Source organism: Akebia trifoliata, chromosome 15 (genome assembly GCF_017979445.1).
Source record: "Akebia trifoliata isolate Shusen 1 chromosome 15, ASM1797944v1, whole genome shotgun sequence".
NCBI lineage: Eukaryota > Viridiplantae > Streptophyta > Magnoliopsida > Ranunculales > Lardizabalaceae > Akebia > Akebia trifoliata.
The window spans coordinates 26,236,350-26,255,300 of NC_141389.1; the positions used below are offsets into that span (position 1 = coordinate 26,236,350).

Below are 18,951 nucleotides of genomic sequence, written 5' to 3' on the forward strand. Positions count from 1 at the left end.
CCATGGGAAGGATGATAATTTTCCATTCCACCAAGTTAGAAAATGATTTCCCCCACCCGCAAACTAAAAATTAACTCCCTTCTGACATTTTTCTTTTGGAGGAATCAATCGGCAGAATTCATTAATTTTTCTATCAAATTCATTTTCTCATGGATAATTTTTTAAGAAATTATATTTTCCCTTCAAAACAAATTCCCTACAATCTTGATTCGTGAACACCCCAAGTTCACCTAGAATGTTGATTTGCCAATTACAAGTATAAATTAAACAATAAAAAGCTGTTGTTGCTTTAAATAATCTTTGTATGTCGTTTATGGGCCCACTAAACTATCAAATTGACTTTACAACAACTTACTTTAATTAATTTAAGTACACGTGTACATTGCAACCTCACCAATAATTCAGCATTATTGCTTCTTCATCACGTAAAGAGAGAGAGAGAGATATATGGGTTACCCTAACTCTACGAACCCTACCCTTGTTTAGGATCCAAAGTGTTGTTTTTGAGGAAGTGAAGTGAAGTGTGAGTTAGGACACTTTTAGGGCCCAAAGGGTGCCCTACGAGGAAATCCTTTCCTTCTCCTTGAAGTAGTAAGAGGTGGTGGAGGGTATATGTCTTGTTGTGTGCTTTCACGCAATTCTTCTCCTTCTCTTGACATTCTTCTTGATATACCTTCATCTCTTTGGATTACTTCATTTTTGGTGTCTAAGACAAAGCTTGTATCTCCATTCCTCTTTATTCCTACAAGCTGATTTAATAGACATAAAAATAATAATAAAAAACCAAATCAAATAACTGCATTTAATCAACATTCACACTAATTTATTTTGTATTGATGATGATGATAGCACACAACGTGAAAAAAGACCTATATTTGACAGATTAAGGGGTCGAATTTTTCTCTGTCAATTTTTTTTCAACGGGACGAAACCATCAAATTAATGAAGGGTGGGAGAAATTTGACGGCTCTAAATCGTCAAATCTGGAGAACATAAAAAATTTATGTCCCTTGACTCGTCAAATTTTCTTGTCAAAATTTTCAATTTTCATGGATTGTGATGGTAGTGGTGATGGCACTTTACAAAGATTGTTGATACCTGTCATTTTAAAATCGTTAATGATTTTATAACTCGAAAATTTTCACTTGTTCTGCTCTTGACTAACGTGGAAAAGGTACATAATTGTTGATATTGTCCTTGTGTATCCTGAAGAAAAAGATCTATGATTCTATGCCCTTGCCATGTCAACCATGTACAGACCGAGTGAAAATTTTCGAGTTGGAAAATACTATAGTATTGTCAATGGATTGGGTCCGATTTTAGTAAGGATTAGATTGGACCTAGAACCAAATTAACCAATAAGAATCAGATCACACAAATTTGTTTGAGCAGATTATTTTATTAGTTCTCAATATTAGGGATGCAAGTCTAATCCGAGAATAATTAGATTGGGTTCGGGTCATATCAAATTTGGCTTGATATATATAATATATGTGTGATAATAATGGTGAATGTGTGAAAATAATAGAAAAAGAAAAAAGAAAAAGGCTAACCTTACAACCCAATGAGCAAAAACGAAATGGGTCTAAGAGGCTTCTTCCACATATTTCACACATATGAGAAACCCCTTTGCCCATCTTAGTTTGAGGCCTCTCATTAAGGAACAAAACTCTAGCACTATTTATCACATAAGTTTGAACCCCACTTATGTCAAGAACCTTTTGAATCTCATCCACTCTCACCACATCATGATATGATGATCTCCTTATCTGCATGTATCAGACCCACACAACACAACATCATCAATCACCACATAAAATCAAGATCATATTCAAATTTTAATAAAAAAATTAAGAAATAAAAATAAAAATTGGTGGACCCACTTGAATTACGCGATGATCCTTGTGTTTTGATGAACAACAATAGTAGCAAAATGCATCACAATTGCAATCAAGACAATACATATTACATTCACTCCTTGAAGCATCAATGTGAATCCCACAGACACAAAAGAAAGTTGTCGATAGAAGTGATTCTAGCCATTTGGGAACCAACATTGAACCCTACTAGAACAAACCAATCATACAAAATTCATGTTTTTTTTTATTAAAAAAAAAAAAAATTATAAATTAATGAGTAAACCAACATTACCATTATCGAGGTTAATCAAGCGGTTACGAATCCTCGAAAGAATGATCTCGGTGGTCTTCGATTAACAACCGTTGATATTTCTTGATTAAGAAGATGGGAGGATTCACTGATATATGGAAATCTAGAGAGAGAGAGAGGAACACCTAATAGATCTGCAACACAAAACTGATCAACAAAGTCAAGAACATAAACAAATGTGATCAGCATTAGTGATCCAACGGTTGAGAACAATTGTGGTGGGTCATCTGCTTTTACAACCGTTTGATTGGATGATAGAAAAGTGATTTTGGCGCTTACGTTACTCCCTCTCTGGTTCTTCTTTGCGTCTCTTCTTAATCTTAGGTTTAAGGTCGGCAACAAGACTACGTATACTCAACCAGAGAAGCTGTTCATGAAAGCGATTCCTGCCACGTAGGCAAACCTTCCACGTGGGAACATTATGACGGTTGAATACTACGACGTGGATGTCAAATCAAAACAGGAATATAATCAAATATGTTATTTTACTTAAATGCCCTTAAAGCTGGCTGGGTCACGAGAAGTATTTCACGTAAGTGTCAATGTCGGGAGATATTTAATTTTTCTACTAAGCATTATAAGTACGTATTTAATAATTACTGTACTATTTAAATACCATAAAGGAAGAACAACTGTGTATTTTATAAAGAGTTCGACTATCCTTACTAAGTAAGGATTTCACCCTTACTTACTAAGGGTCGTTGGGCTTATCTCGTGGCATCCATAAACATGATCCGATACTTCATACCGTAACGGATAGAATATAGCAGCCGTTCATTTTCAAAACCTTGGATAAGCTATATAAAAAAAAAATTGATTTCTTTTTATATTCGAATTTTTCAATAAAACTTAAAGGTCCATGGTGTTGGATTGTTGGTGTGGTAATCCATTTGAGGAAAACGATGTTTAGTAAGGCTTAACATCTTTATTAAGTTAATAAGAAAAATATTTTTTCATTTATAAAAATTACTAAATCAAGTATTTTTTTTTTAATATTTATAGAAATGGATATATATATAGATATATATTTTTTTTTTAATATGCCCTCGAGTAGATGTAGGCTCATAGGAAAATAAAATATACTTAAACAAATATAAATAAGTAGAATGTAATAACTTTTAAATTATAACATTTTACGTATCAGTGAGAGTAGAATTTTCATATTTATCGTGATGATGACACGTATCACCTCAATTGAGATGAATATTCGATATCATAGATGTCACAGTCGGACTCGAAACCACCGTCCATTAAACTCAAAGTTGAAGTCAACAAATACTAGTTCTTGGGTCCTAGGAGAGAGTCTAAAATGATTCTAAATTATGGGTTATAATGATTTTGGTTCCTTCACATGTGCAAAGATTGTGCAATATTGCAAAATTAATGCATGAATGAGGGCATTACTAAGCCAATTCTACTAATAAATAAATAAATAAATAAATAAAAGGAAGAAAAATATATGCAATTTTTTATCATAAATAACATTATGGTCACCTCTGTGACTAATTTGAATGTTAGGGTGCATTTTACGAATGTGCCTTAGTGTCCAAAGATGTCAAAACCTAGTATCGAGATCCAACTACGAATCTCAAGGAACACTTGATTTTTTTTCAAACCAAGTATCAAGATCCAATTACGAATCTCAAGGAACACTTGATTTTTTTTCATCCAAAAAAATTTATTTTTATTTTTGTATATGGTTAATTAATTTACCCTTATTTTGTTTAACTATATATATCTATATATATATATATATATATCTAGAAATATCCTCCGATCTCAGCCGTTCATCTAATGGAGCGATCTTTTATGGATCCTAAGTAGTGAATAACACTTATTTTTAGGACATGTGGTTGTTTTTTATTCATTTAACAGCTTAACAGCCTCATTTGGTTATAGCAAAATTGTATTCCTATAATCCATCCACCATGTGACTTGTAAAGTCTAACTATCTGATGTGCGTATTTGATCAGTGGACTTCATACTCATCCATGGGCCTGATTATTAAGCCCATGGTGATCACTATACCAGCACTACTATATTCTTGTATGACAACAGTTGGATGATTTTACTCTTGACTCTACACCCCCTTTTTGCCACGTGGAGTTTTTTATTATTATTATTATTATAATTATTAGTTATTATAACTCTGACCCTTAAAACAACTTGATTTGTTATATTCTATCATTTGAAATCATGCAACTTGCTTCTTGGGCTTGGGTCTGGATGTATGCAACAGGAAGACAATTGTTGTACCTTGGGCTTCTTCAAAAATGTGCAATAGGGTCTTCATCGAGATAAGGATAAGACTCGTAATCATCCCGAAGAAGGGAATCCAAGCAAACATGCAGAAGAAAATCTCGATAGAATTAAATATGTAACGAACTAATGTTTGATGATTATAATTTGACAAGTAAAAATGATCAAGATAAAAATAAGAATGATGTGATCAGAAAATAATCACTATAAGATGATAAGTTTCAAAAGCAAAGCCACACAAATCTCTATCTGTGACCCCACTAGTCTTCAGGAACCTTAATCGAATTGGTTATTGGAGTGTGATTAGTGGGTTCATAACAGAAAGGAGTGAGTACAAGACTTGAAGAGATGAAAAAAGCTTCATCTAAGAGAAAACAATAAGGATTTTTGGGCAAAACATATTTCCATGTACCACAAGATGCATGTTTATTTTTTGCCCACACAAGTTAGTTGACAAGAAAAACAGGAGAGGTCTTGAGTTCAAGTCCCCTCGTTGGCCACCCACAGTGATACCCCTACTTATCTGGGGTATGTGTGGTTTGTGAGGTATTGTATGTACTCAGGGGATTTGGGTTAGATATGGTGCTCTAAGAGGTCAGATGTCTCGCCTTTCTAGCCAAGATTAAGGGTCTGGAACCCCCATCATAATTAAAAAGAAAAAAAATTTGTTTTTTCTTAAAGAATTATTAAAAAATATCTTCACCAAAAAATAATCATCGACTTATATCCATATAAGCATCGCATAATTGGCTCAAGCAATATAATCTTCCAAGTTTTGGCGAAAAGAAAAAAAAAAATGTTGTTGCCTTATCATCAAAATCCATGGTTGAGGACCTCAAAGAAAAAATTCAAGTGTTTTTGACAAGTGATTGAAGATGAGGGTTTCTTTTCATCTCTCAAAGAAGACTATAGTCAAGCAATTAATTTGAAAATTGAGGGGTATCTCAAATATTCACCAAAACAGAGGGTAGTATGCCAAAATGGGGAATTTCTCTATATTAAAACTGAGAAATTAATTCAATTAAATAAATTAATTTTATTTTAATAAGAATATTTGATTAGATCGAAGTTGAGGGACCCCCAAAATTTGTTTGGTCTCTCAAGATTCCCAGACTAGACGGATGTTTGGATTGATAAATGTGGACAAAACCACAAAGCTACAAATAATGTACAAATCACAATTGAAAGTCAAAAGAAAGAAGCATGATTTAGGAAAAATATGAAAGTACCAAAACTGTCATTTTTTTGACAAAATTACTGGAACAGCCATGTTTTAAAATATTTATCAAAGAATCTTATGCCCATTTTGGTATTTATTTTACCAAAATGGTTACATGCTGCACTGCCACATTTGCAATTTTACCTTTTTTAGCTTTCTTGTGAATCTCAGATAAAAGGCCATGTTCTTTTTTTTTTACTTGCAAAATTATGTTTTAAAAAAAAAAAAAAAAAGCAGAATAATATTGAAGTTAAAAATCAAGGTATAAACTTGTTTAGATGATTTCAACCCAAAAGAACCATTCTTGATTGATTTCATCCAAAAACTAAGAAGAAAAAAAGGTGAAAAATCCTAATATTTTACATATATTTTCAAATTATTTGAAAAAAAACCGTTGAAAATGATTTCTTCTTCCTTCTTAAATCCTTTCCAATGGAATGAAGTCTCCAAAATTCAATTGAAATGCTAAAAATCTATTTTTTTTTATTTATGAAAACGATGACTTTGAACTGTTAGGACATTCAATCGTGAGAAATGTGAGAGATGAGGTCCAGAGGCTGTTTAGGAAGAGAAAAGTTTACTAGATGGACTATTAAGAAATCATCCAAAACTTATGCACTATTAAGAACGAAATCTCTCCGTGAGGGTCCTTTAAATAATTTTCCCTATCTTTTGTCTCATCTCATGAATAGAGGAAGGACTTTTCAACAATTGAATCATTTAATATATTATATAAATATATTGGCCTAAGACCTTTGGTGGTCCGATTGCGATTATATGTCGAAGTTCGGTTCATGTCTATCTCAGTGTTTGTACTGCTTAGGTCCATCAAATGGTGAACAAAATTTACCAAAAAAGCATAAGTGGGCCAAAAAAATAGTGTGCCATGTTGCATGTTTTTAGTTGTTGGGCCACCTTAACATGTCCTCTATAATAATATGGTTGGAATAATTGTGGAACCAAAATGTCATGGATGGGCCAACATGTGAGCATGAGCTATCCACAAAAAGATTCTCCCATGTGAACTTTTGTGGACTAAATTATTTTCCTTTAAAAGAAAGAAATAAAATAAAAAAAAAATTAAATAGAAAGCTTCTATTAGCACACTTATTTTTACTTATAACACACAAATCTTATGTAGAAAACAGCTTTATTTCATAAGGATTGGTGTGATGTAAGTAAAATTTGGTGTGCCAATAGAATAGCTCGTTTAGAATTAGTAATTTCAGTAATGGCCGTTTTGGTAAAATTTTATCTATAATATTTTCTTTTTTGTTTTTTCTTGAAGTTATCATGAGTTCATGTCTCTATAGCATATAATTGGTGCACATTTCTTTCAATGTATATGATTGGTTTCCAATAATTCAAGAAAATGACCCCCATAAAGCATCATATATAACATATCTAATCTCCCTAAATGCCATAAATGATATTAATATTTTATTTTCTACATCTATCTCTCTATCTTTATTAGTCGTGTTTCATTCGAATAATGATTCTCCGACGTCCCCCACCCCTCTGACATCTGCCCCATCACATAACCGTAGACCATTTGCCTCGGGATTTGCAAAATCATAAATCTTTTTTCTTGTGTAGTCCAAGGCAAGTGATCTACTTTTCTGTGATGGGGGCGTATGTCAGAGGGGGGAGGGGATGCGTCAGGTTATCAAGATTTATTTATTTATTATCATCATTGATGTTTTATCTTAAAGATTTTGGATCAACTAAATGAATTTTCTTCTCCATTTAAAATCCGGCTAAAACCACATTTTTGTTATCTTAAAGACATTCGTCTTATTTGTTCACGTGTGTGTATGTATATGTTTATGTTGTAATTATAGTTATCATGCCAAATTTATTATTCTTTTCTTATTTTTATCACCTTATGAGTAATACTCATGTTTTTTTAAGAGAAATTATAAATTTTTAGTTGCAAACATATAGATATCATCGCCGTCGTTATATGCAAGGATCAAGAAACCCTAATCAAGCCAGTTGATTTGAACAGATGGACATCATCGCCATCGTTAGACACGAGGACTGAGAAATCCTAATCAAGTTGTTAAATTTGAACCCTATCCTACATTCTTGTCATCATCGATAAGATTCTTTTGTCACTATTTTTTTTCTAATAAAATTCAATAAAGAATGACTAAAAAAAAAAAAAAAAGAGGATTGGTTAGTTGGGTTGATTTGTTCCTCTATTCAAGGCCTTGTGGGCCTTTGATAGTGAACGTTGGACACACACATATAAGGTAGATGCCAACATTAATTAGCCCCATTTGTTAGGAGGAGACATATTCCCTCTTTAAAGTTATTGGTGGTCGAGCAATCCACTCTTTAAAAAATAACTATTTTTATTTTGAACTTATTTTTATTTACCATCAGTTGCACCTCTCTCTCTCTCTCTCTTGCAGAAAAAAAAAGAAAACAGAGATTTTTTTTTTTTTTTTTTAAAGTGCAATCATACCAATGGAGTGTAAAGAGGATTTTTCAAGTGATGCGGTGATCCCAATTCTAGGCGATGTGGAATTAGTGCCCCCCCTAGAAAAATTAATGAGAATTAACTTCACCTAAAAAAATGATTAAAAGCGCAACCCAACCTCGTGCAAAGTGTAAGTTGTAATTTTCAACTAAGGACAAACAAAGTCAACATCATTGAATTTAAATTTTACGAAAAAAGTGAACAAAATATCGTTCATTTATTTAAATTATCAAATATCACTACAACATATATTTTTAAATTGGATTTGAACCCTCTCAACCAATTTTTGGAGGCAAAATTTAAAAGTGAGTTTTTTTTTTTTTTTTCCAATAAACTCTATAACAATGAAAGTGATTACTTCTAAGAAGAAGCTATTTTTGTTTTAAGTGGGAGGTAATACTAATTATCATATTTATAAGAAGGGATAGTACTAATTTTGTCTATGAATTTTTATTTTTTATTTTTACCATTTCGATGCCTTGCATATTGGGATTCTACAATGGCTTAAGAAGATGTAGGTCAAGTCTTCGAAACCCCATGAAACAATGAATATGATCCGATTTGACCCTTGACTCAACTAGTTGCACATAAGACTTTCTGAAGGGGCAGTGCATGTAATTGTGAGACACGAAAGGTGGTATTTTTGTAATTTGATTAAATCCATTTCTATTCATGTGAGCCATTTATTAGTGGGGCCAAATACAAGAAAACATGATTTCTTGAAGGACACCGATGGTAATTGTGTGTCGTGAGGATCGTTTACTAATATTAACATTTAATGTCCTGACCTTCGACAAAATATTTGTAAGATCGATCGTCTGTTTGTATTTCAGGCCATAACCCGTCAAGAAGATGATACATGATTCAAGAAGGGAGATTTGATACCGCATGAACATTATCGTCCAGGATCTCATTTGTTAAGATTATGACATAAAATGGACCGGGTTTGAGTATATCCATATTTAGATTCGAATTTTTTATATTGAATTAAGATAAAACTTCGACTTAGGCCAGAAAATACTAAATCATATCCGACCCATTTTTTATTCAGATCTTTATCAAGGATCAAAACCCGGTGAATTCCATTTTATTTTATTTTATTCCGATCTATTTTATGTCCTATCCAAGATGCATTATTATTATTATTCCTGATTTGTTAGTAAATAAAAATTATTTAAGAATATTATGGACAGCTATGAGTGACCAATCAGGCCCATATAATATTTATATATCATAGAGAAAAAGTATAGTAAAATATTTAATATGTGCCCGTGGTGCATTTAACGTGTCTGAACTTTTGATAAATAAAAAATAGATAAAAATAAAAAGAAGACGACTTGAAGTCTGAAAGCCTGATAAGATCTCTTGACCTTTTCAGCTGAAGAAAAAGTCAAAAATAAAAATAAAAGTATTTCTCTAAGGTCATCAGGACAATTTCAAAAAGGAGATTTATGATTGGTTCTCAAAATACACACATCAGATACAGAGAAAAGTCCTCAATTGCCACTTGTAACATGGCTCCACTATATAATTTTTAGGGATTATTGTAAAGGTTCTTTGAAATATATATATATATATATATATATATATAATATATATATATATATATATATATATATATATATGGTCCCGTTCGCCACCCTTAGTTTTACCACACACTTTAACAAACGCGTTTTGTCTTACATGGGTTAGAAGTTTCGGAATGGGCTGATTTTTGGTGAGGATGATCTCTATGGTGAGGAGATCATCCTCACCAAAAATCAGCTCATTCCAAAACTTCTAACCCCATCAAAAATGATTTACAAAAAATGGACAGTCCACGATTTTTCAAAGTGTAAACATGGGGCTAAACATTTCGGAATGGGCTGATTTTTGGGGAGGATGATCTTCTAATCATAGAGATCATCCTCACCAAAAATCAGCCCATTCCAAAACTTCTAACCCATGTAGGACAAAAAACGTTTGTTAAAGTGTGTGGTAAAACTTAGAGTGCTGAACATTTCCCATATATATATATATATATATAGGGTCCCGTTCGCCACCCTTAGTTTTACCACACACTTTAACAAACGCGTTTTGTCTTACATGGGTTAGAAGTTTCGGAATGAGCTGATTTTTGGTGAGGATGATCTCTATGGTGAGGAGATCATCCTCACCAAAAATCGGCTCATTCCAAAACTTCTAACCCCATCAAAATTGATTTACAAAAAATGGACGGTCCACAATTTTTCAACGTGTAAACATGAGGCTAAACATTTCGGAATGGGCTGATTTTTGGGGAGGATGATCTTCTAATCATAGAGATCATCCTCACCAAAAATCAGCTCATTCCAAAACTTCTAACCCATGTAGGACAAAAAACGTTTGTTAAAATGTGTGGTAAAACTTAGGGTGCTGAACATTTCCCATATATATATATATATGAGTCGCGTGTACATTTTTCTCTACTCATATCTCTACAATTGATTTGGAACGTTGGATTAAACGAAAATCAACGAATGAGATTGAAATCTGCTTTTCATATATTTTTTATTCTACCCCCTTTAAAAATAATCTATTTAGTATCACATCCCTTAATCCTTAAAATTCAAAACAAAATAGAGATTATGTCTCCGTTAGAGAGAGAGAGAGAGAGAGAGAGAGAGAGATGAGAGTGAATCAAAACGATTTGTCTTTATTTTTTGAGGGAGGAAAGTGAATTGAAGAGATCTGATTTTCTGGGTTCATTTTCGTTAGCAGACAGAAGAAGAGGAATAATGAGAGTGATTTGTCTTCGTCAAGAGGAAGAAAGTGAATCGAATCAATTTGTCTTCATTTTTGGGGGAAGAGAGTGAATCAAAGAGATGAGTTCATTTTTGATAGTAAAGAGAAGAAGAGGAATAACGAGAAGGAAGAACTCATTTTCTGATTTACAGGGAGGTAGTTGCAAATATGAAAACTTTGTTTGTTTATGATTTGAACCGCAGATCTGGTGCATATCCAACAGCTAACATGGTTTGTCCAGATGTGAGTCGATTTGTGTATCTTCGGATATATATATATATATATATATATATATCAATGAGTGCAGTAACTCAGTACTGATGGGATTTGAACCTAGGTCTCTAGTATCATCACTCAAAGACTTTATCAACTAAGTTATCTCGCACCTGCTCAAATATTTTTCTTACTATTTTGCAATTCTTTTAAGAGAGGTAATTAAAGAGATTAACGTTACTAATAAGTGGAAGAAGAAGAAGAAAATAACATGGAGTGCAATCTTTTTCTTTTATGGAGTGCAACTGTATAAATGGAATGTAAGGGACAATTTTTAAGTGATGGAGTGCAATTGGTAATATACGATATGCAATTACTTACACTCCAAATTAGTGTCATTTGAGACTTTCTCTCAGCTATTCATGTTAGGATTCAAAGAAAATGGAGTTGATCCAAAGAAATATGGCAAATTATATAAATTTTATTTATATTTTGTACATAAAATTGATTTGATTAGGACCCAATTGTTATCGAATTGGATTTCGATCATAGTATTGAGATTTGATTAAATTTTTTGAAAAGACCCAATCTAATTCTTATTGGGTTGATTTTGGGGCCGGCCTGATCCTTATTAGATTGATCCCAAACTCCCAAATCCTCCTAATTCTAACTTGTTCCGTTAACAACCCGAGGGAATCCTTAAGAATAAATGCTACATTGACTTCCTACAACATAATCCCCAGTAATGTATCGACTTGGTGGTGTGTATAGAACCATATATGCATTTCCTCGAGATACAAATATTACACACTCGAGAAAAATGAATGGCTCCTTGTCAAGATAGTGGTGTAGCATGGTTTTTTTCTTTGCCCGCGTTAAAAGGGTAGTTCTTAGTAAGAGCGACGACACCATATACCAATGTTTTTATCCTATATGAGTTAACAGTTTTGAAATGGACTGATTTTTTATGAGGATAATATCCTTGTGATACACAATTACACATATTTGTGCATATGAGTATCCCGAAGCAAAAAAAAAAATATGGTTCTAACACATATGCCATGTCAAAAAAGGATTTTGAATATGCCACGTGGGAAAGTCATTTCATCACCAACTCTTTCATTTATCAAATCTTGCAATTTGGTTTAGAGCATTTATTTTTAGTTCATTTGGTGCTCAAAGGAATTTCAAGAAACACCAAATTTAGAGAGCATTTGGTTACTATTTTAGGATTCCATTGTCTCACAAATCTACTTTTAAAAGCTGATGCTACGTTTGATTCTAATTATAACAGTAATTGTTCCATATTTAACTAAAATCAAGTCATGCAAAATCTTTCTTTGTCGTATTTTTTATTTTATTTATTTATATGTTTTGTAAAATATCACAATCATATAAATAAGATCACGAAATCAGATTAGGATTCATTCCAGATTCTGAAGATCACTTTTCATACTCGGCTCAAATTAAATATATTAAGTTATAAATACTTCAAAATAGTTCCACCAAACAAAACTTTTGTATGTAACTCGGACCGATTCACCTCGAAATCCAAATGAGTCGTCTCGACGAGTTTGAAAACTATGGTCCAGACTCCAATCCATAAAGAGAGAAAGAGAAAGGTGGCCCCAAGACTCCTTCTTTACTGCAACCCAACTAACTTACGCAATCTTCACTCATTGAAACCTCCAATCTCTTATCCTTTTTTTCCGTATTTATCATTAATTAATACTTATTATATTTGTATATTACACGTAAAACTCAAAATCAAATATTTAAAAAAAAGTAAAAATCTGGCGAAAGCCCACTAAAAATAAACCAAATAGATATCTTTTCCTTAAAGGGTGAAAATCACAGTAATCTCAATCTCATCCAGATTTTCCTAAAAAGCTTCAAACTTTCTACCCCTTTTTGTTTTTTCTGTTACAGACAGACCCAAATAAGGATTTCTCTTCATCATTTCTTTCCTTTATTTATTATTCGATTTCTTTCTTAAACTTTTGTCTCTCAAATGGAGAAACTCTCTCTTCTTGTTCTGCTTCTTCTCTCTCTTCTGGTCTTACTTCCTCTCTTTAATGGAGGAGGAGGAGTCTTTACCATTGCAGCTGGTACCCAAGACGGATCTGAACAATGGGGTTATGTTGAAGTTCGACCCAGTAAGCCAAATACTTTAAAAATGATAATTTGTTTGTTTTATTGGTTTTCTTTGATAGAAATTTTTAATGACATTGTTGTTTTTTTCTCTATTTTTGTAGAAGCCCATATGTTCTGGTGGCTTTATAGAAGCCCGTACAGAGACGAGGATTCTTCAAATCCCTGGCCAATTGTTCTGTGGTTGCAGGGTGGACCCGTGAGTTTAATTTTATTTTTTCCAACTTAAATGAAGATTTATAATAAACCCATTAATCTGTTTTTATTTTTTATTTTTGCATTTTTATTTTTGGTTGAGAAATTTTCAAATTACATGAAGATTTATGAGAAACCCATTAATCTGATTTATTTATTTATTTTTTAAATTGTTTTGGGTTGAGATATTTTCAAATTAAATGGAGATTTATGAGAAACCCATTAATCTGATTTTTATTTTGGTTGAGAAAATAGGGTGCTTCAGGAGTTGGGATTGGAAATTTTGAAGAAGTTGGACCATTGGATACTAATTTGAAACCTCGAAGTTCAACCTGGTTGCGAAAAGCAGATCTCTTGTTTGTGGTAATTCATCCAACAAAGCTTAGTTTTTTTTTTTTTTTGGGTTGAGTTTAAGCATGAATTATGATTGAAAAAAGTGAGATTTATATTTAATTTTTTTGGTTGTAATTTAGGATAATCCAGTTGGAACAGGATATAGTTTCGTCGAAGACAAGAAAGAATTTGTGAAAACTGATGTAGAAGCTGCAACTGATTTAACTACCTTGTTGAAGGAGATTTTCAATAGGAATGAGACCCTTCAAAAGAGTCCACTTTACATTGTTGCAGAGTCTTATGGGGGTAAATATGCTGTTACTCTTGGATTATCTGCTCTAAAAGCGATCGAAGCCGGAGAGTTGAAGCTTAAACTTGGAGGTAATCTAACAAGTTTTGTTTTTTTTTTCAAATTCAATAATAAATGGTTGATTGAACGAAACCTGATTTGGGTTCTATTCCAATAAATTTAATCCAACATAATGCGAGTAGATTGAATTGGATTTGATCATAATTGGGTTACTCTCATAGTCTTTCTTAATAAATTTAGTGTTTTTTGAATAATTCTGTTCTTTGGTAATCTAAGAAGTTTTGTTCTTTTTCTGTTCAAATTCAATAATAAATGGTTGATTGAACAAAACCCGATTCGGCTTCTCTTCAATGTAATGCAAGTAGTTTGAATTGGATTTCTTCTTTTATAATAATTTTGTACTTTGTTTCTATTTTGGGGATAGGAATTGCTTTGGGAGATAGTTGGATTTCTCCTGAAGATTTTGTGGTGAGTATTAGTCTTGAAATTAAGTGTTCTCGTTATATAATTCTCATATTTTAGTCAATTTAATTGACTTGAATTCTAAGAAATGCAGTTCTCATGGGGTCCTCTACTCAAAGATTTATCGCGGCTCGACGACAATGGAGTGATCAAGTCGAATAGGTCAAAATATATATATTTTTAATTTTTTTTATGAACAAATTAAGGGAAAGAGAAATTTAATTTTGGTAATTTGAGTTATCTAACAAACCCGATTTCACAAAACAGTGTAGCCGAACAGATTAAGAAACAACTTGAGGATGGGCAATATGAAGATGCGACGGATTCATGGAGTGAACTCGAGAGTTTGATTAGCGTGAACAGTAATTCTGTGGTACTCTTAATTTCCTTATCTTTTCTCACCAAGATTCAATGGCAGTTTTAAAGTTTTCTTAAATTTATATTGCAGGATTTCTATAATTTTCTATTGGATTCGGGAATGGATCCGGTTTCCATGACAGCCATGGAGCTCTCAAAAGGAATAATGATAAAGAAATACTCAAGATATCTTGATTCCATAAAATCTTCCCCTGGTGGTGAAGGTGGTCTTGATGGCTTGATGAATGGTCCCATTAAAGAGAAGCTCAAGATTATCCCGAAAAATGTAACGTGAGTTGTTCAATATTGACACAATTTTCTTTTTTAATTTGTTCGTGGTTTATTATACAAATGATAATTTTTTTTTGTCTATTATTGGGTCTCTTGTTGTAGATGGGGAGGACAGTCGGACTACGTGTTCACAGCTCTTGAAGGTGATTTCATGAAGCCAAGGATCAATGAGGTAATAATGTTTATCATCATAAAAAATGCAAAAAAATTTAGGAAGATAACTTGTAAATATGTTGACGATGCTCAACTAGAAGCCCAAAGCCCAAATTATTTGTAAAGACACTCATGGGCATGGTTTTGAAGTCATCTTGGACGAGTTTTCTGATGCGTTTGAGTCTTTTCGTTCAACAATGACAAAAATGAACAACCATGGTTTTAAATCTCGTCCGATATGTTTGACTTGTCTATCTGTCTCGTTGGTGGAGGATATACGACGAGTTGTCTCGGTCTTGGACAAGATTTAAAACCATGCACATAGGTTATAGTGTGGACCAATCGCTCGACTTGATTATAAAGATTATTGTGATAGATGTCTTGAATCTAGTTGGTGATTGATCACCAATGACAAATTGAACACTTGATCATATGTGATTGTAACCTGTTTTAGTGTTATGAGAGAGTGAAACAAAGAAATTAGGGTTTGGGGTTTTTTAGGTCTCAGAGGTTTCAGAAGAAATCCGAGCTGTAATTTCGTTCTAAGAATTAGTGAATCACTCTCTTATCTCATCTATGGACATAAGCATTATTGTTTAGATTGTATATGATATAAAACACCCCCTTTGCTTATATCGAAAACAATGTCACATTTCCATAATTATCAATTTTATTGGTCTTGATTGCATCGGTGCTTCTTGATGTCTTTCACCAAAACAATGAAGATGAGTTGTTTCAAATTTTTGTACAGGTTGATGAGCTCTTAAACAAAGGGGTGAATGTGACAGTATATAATGGGCAGGTTTGCACTCTTAAGTCTCTTTCAACTACTCACCACCACACTATTAATCTTTCCCCACTAGGACAAGCTTTAGAGCAAATAAATGGGTTGGTGGACCACCCATTTATGTATCTTGCTTTGGAGTTTAATTTGGACTATGCCACCATCACCATCACCATCATCATGGGTCTCTTTCAATTTTGTCTAAAGTTATGTTTTCTGTTAATTCAAGCAAGTTAATCACAATTTAGTTTCATTGATCGCGATTAAACAGTGATTTGGTTGTGGGTCTTCTTTGTTTTTCGTTTTACATCTTAGAAATGATGTTTTCTTGGTTATTGTAGCTTGATCTCATATGTGCAACTAAGGGGACTGAAGCATGGGTTGAGAAACTAAAGTAAAATTTTCCTCTTTTTCTCTTAATTTTTTTTTCTTCATTTTCAACAAATCTTTTGATGTAAGATTTATAATATAATCTTTTATTATTTATTTAGGTGGTCAGGTCTCCAAAATTTCACAAACTTAAAGAGAACTCCTCTTTACTGCAAGGAGGATGAAACTAAATTCACAAGAGGATTCGTCAAGTCATATAAGAATCTAAATTTCTATTGGATCCTTGGAGCTGGCCATTTTGTAAGTTACCCATGACCATTATCATCTCACATCATCATCATCATCGTTATTGTAGATGCGGAATCGAGTTTTACCTTGATCGACTTTGTCCTACTGATCCGAAGTAGCTTCTCAGTCCCTCTTGTAAGCACTGATGTGGTACCTACCAATGATCCTCAGATGCCCAAGTTAGAGTTGTAGAGAAAAATAGTATTCTAGAAAAATAATAGTTTCAATTCTTGTTCTCTTGACAAAAAAAAGATCCCCTTGTCTTTGTTGATTCTCCTATTTATAGGTTCTCCCTTTCAATTAGGGTTTCCCCTTTAATCAGGATGTGATCACGGTAAATCCCTTGATTGTAAGGATCTTAAACGGAATTGGGATATCTGAGATTGAGTTGAGGATTTCTAAGAAATCTCTTCCGAGATCTCCGGACTTGATATGCGTGATCCAAAATTATATAGATATTCGAATTAGGCCTATCTTGCTACGTAGATCTGATTTCTCCTTATACTGTCTTGCCCCACCAGTCAGATCAGACATTATTAACTCGGTCTGACCGTCTGACCTACTATTAGACAGGATTGGTTTTACTAGCTCGTTTCATGTACCACTTAACTCCACTAGGACACATGCACGATTTAGATAATGTACCATTATTACCCTCTACAATCATCGTAATCAATGATATCAACAATGAGTATAGGAAAGTGTTGGAAGCATGGCAGCCATTTAATAAGATGGTGGCTCTCGAACATACAAAATCAAAACCTCTATTAGTTAAACTTTCAAATTGGTGCCATTTTATAACGATTCTTTTTTAAAAGTTTATAAATAGTAAAAAGACATATTGGGTTTGGATCTTAAAATAATGATCCAATCAGGTCTGGATCTATTTCTCATTGGATCGGTACCAATTTGGTATCAAGCTTATCCGAAACCCGATCCATTGACAGCCAATGGATCCTTTTTTTAAACAATTATTGAGGTTAGGAAGCTTTTAAGTCTTTAGATTTATTTGAGATACTGTACCACCGTTGGTAAGTTAATATAATATAACTATTGAGTAATAATGATCTAACAGCTTGTATTGTCTTATTGTTCATCAATTTGTTTTTACATCACGTGGGTGATTCATCATCTCCTTTTTCCTTGATGTGATGCTTCAGTAGTATTTTAACTAAAGCACTCCTTTGACACCAATAGAAGTAATTTCTTGGGGTGCTTTTAGTAAAAGTTGGTCTGGCAGTAGAAACTCTCTTATTTTATCTCTCCTTGATGGTTTCATCCCTAAATCGACAGTGTGTACCTTTGTATTACTTTTATTAAAATAATACGGGATATACCACATTATTTCCTCGACAGTCAGAGACGTGGACCCAAGTCTTATTGTCGACAGCCTTTCTGGAAAATACACGTGTCCGCGTATAGTTTTTATATATTTAATTGGGTTTATTTTTGTTGGAAGTACTGTGTTCAGAGATTTTGCTGCATTACAGACGTAGTTGGTAAATTTCAGATTTAGAAAGTGATCTGATACTGATATTGCGCAGGTACCCGTTGATCAGCCCTGTGTCGCATTGAAGATGATAGGTGACATCACACGGTCTCCAATTTCTTCTTTTTAATAATAAAGAAGGACAAGTCCTCAAATAGTAATTATTGAAGATTACAAGGCGAAATTTTAACACGAAAAAATAAAAGCAGTGATATAGAAGAGAGGACCGAACAGGAAATGGGGAGAAAACCTTAGTGTCCTCCTCAGGTGGATGTTAATCCTATTGCACACGCAGATGAACAGAAGTTTATGTATTTCGCATTTTTTTTAAAAATATTATTGTCCATTGAAATAGCTGTGTGACTCTAGTTTAATTTATTTTATTTTTAATGATTAATGATATATTTTTTTGCAAACAATAAGAGATTTTATACCAAAAAAAAAAAAAAACTAAATGGATTGGTGAAGTAATGCTATTTCTTTTTTGAACCGTGATGATCCGACATTCGTTGTTCGTTCCCATAATAGAATTATAGATCCTTTGCTTCGGGATACATAGGACTGTCAATGGATGCATATCGGTATGGATACAATAATATTTGAATCCGAAATTTTTATCTGATATTTGAATTCGAATCTGAGAGATATTCTAAAATTTTATCTGAATTCGAATCAGATTAGAATTCGAATAATTTGTATA

The 18,951-nt window shown here is 32.9% G+C and overlaps 2 protein-coding genes across 4 annotated transcripts; one reads left to right on the forward strand and one right to left on the reverse strand.

The window, feature by feature from the left end:
- Positions 1 to 335: 335 nt before the first annotated feature.
- LOC147384850 (protein RGF1 INDUCIBLE TRANSCRIPTION FACTOR 1-like) lies at positions 336 to 2,489 on the reverse strand. 3 transcript variants are annotated; one of them, XM_086426653.1, is made up of 5 exons: positions 2,449 to 2,467; positions 2,152 to 2,303; positions 1,884 to 2,063; positions 1,554 to 1,769; positions 336 to 749 (listed from the first exon to the last, which is right to left on the reverse strand). In XM_086426653.1, the coding sequence occupies exons 2-5, from the start codon at positions 2,152 to 2,154 to the stop codon at positions 540 to 542; spliced, it is 609 nt and encodes a 202-aa protein (XP_086282779.1). In that variant the 5' UTR covers positions 2,155 to 2,303; positions 2,449 to 2,467; the 3' UTR covers positions 336 to 539. The 3 variants fall into 3 exon arrangements, with proteins under 3 accessions (XP_086282779.1, XP_086282780.1, XP_086282778.1); XM_086426654.1 differs by having other exon boundaries at positions 1,884 to 2,066; positions 2,152 to 2,489; XM_086426652.1 differs by having other exon boundaries at positions 2,152 to 2,488.
- Positions 2,490 to 13,027: 10,538 nt separating this feature from the next.
- On the forward strand, positions 13,028 to 18,648 carry SCPL51 (serine carboxypeptidase-like 51). Its single transcript, XM_086425895.1, has 13 exons — positions 13,028 to 13,264; positions 13,364 to 13,458; positions 13,710 to 13,817; positions 13,928 to 14,168; positions 14,522 to 14,565; positions 14,654 to 14,721; positions 14,827 to 14,932; positions 15,008 to 15,207; positions 15,310 to 15,379; positions 16,112 to 16,162; positions 16,486 to 16,538; positions 16,636 to 16,774; positions 18,307 to 18,648. The coding sequence occupies exons 1-13, from the start codon at positions 13,120 to 13,122 to the stop codon at positions 18,379 to 18,381; spliced, it is 1,395 nt and encodes a 464-aa protein (XP_086282021.1). The 5' UTR covers positions 13,028 to 13,119; the 3' UTR covers positions 18,382 to 18,648.
- Positions 18,649 to 18,951: the final 303 nt, after the last annotated feature.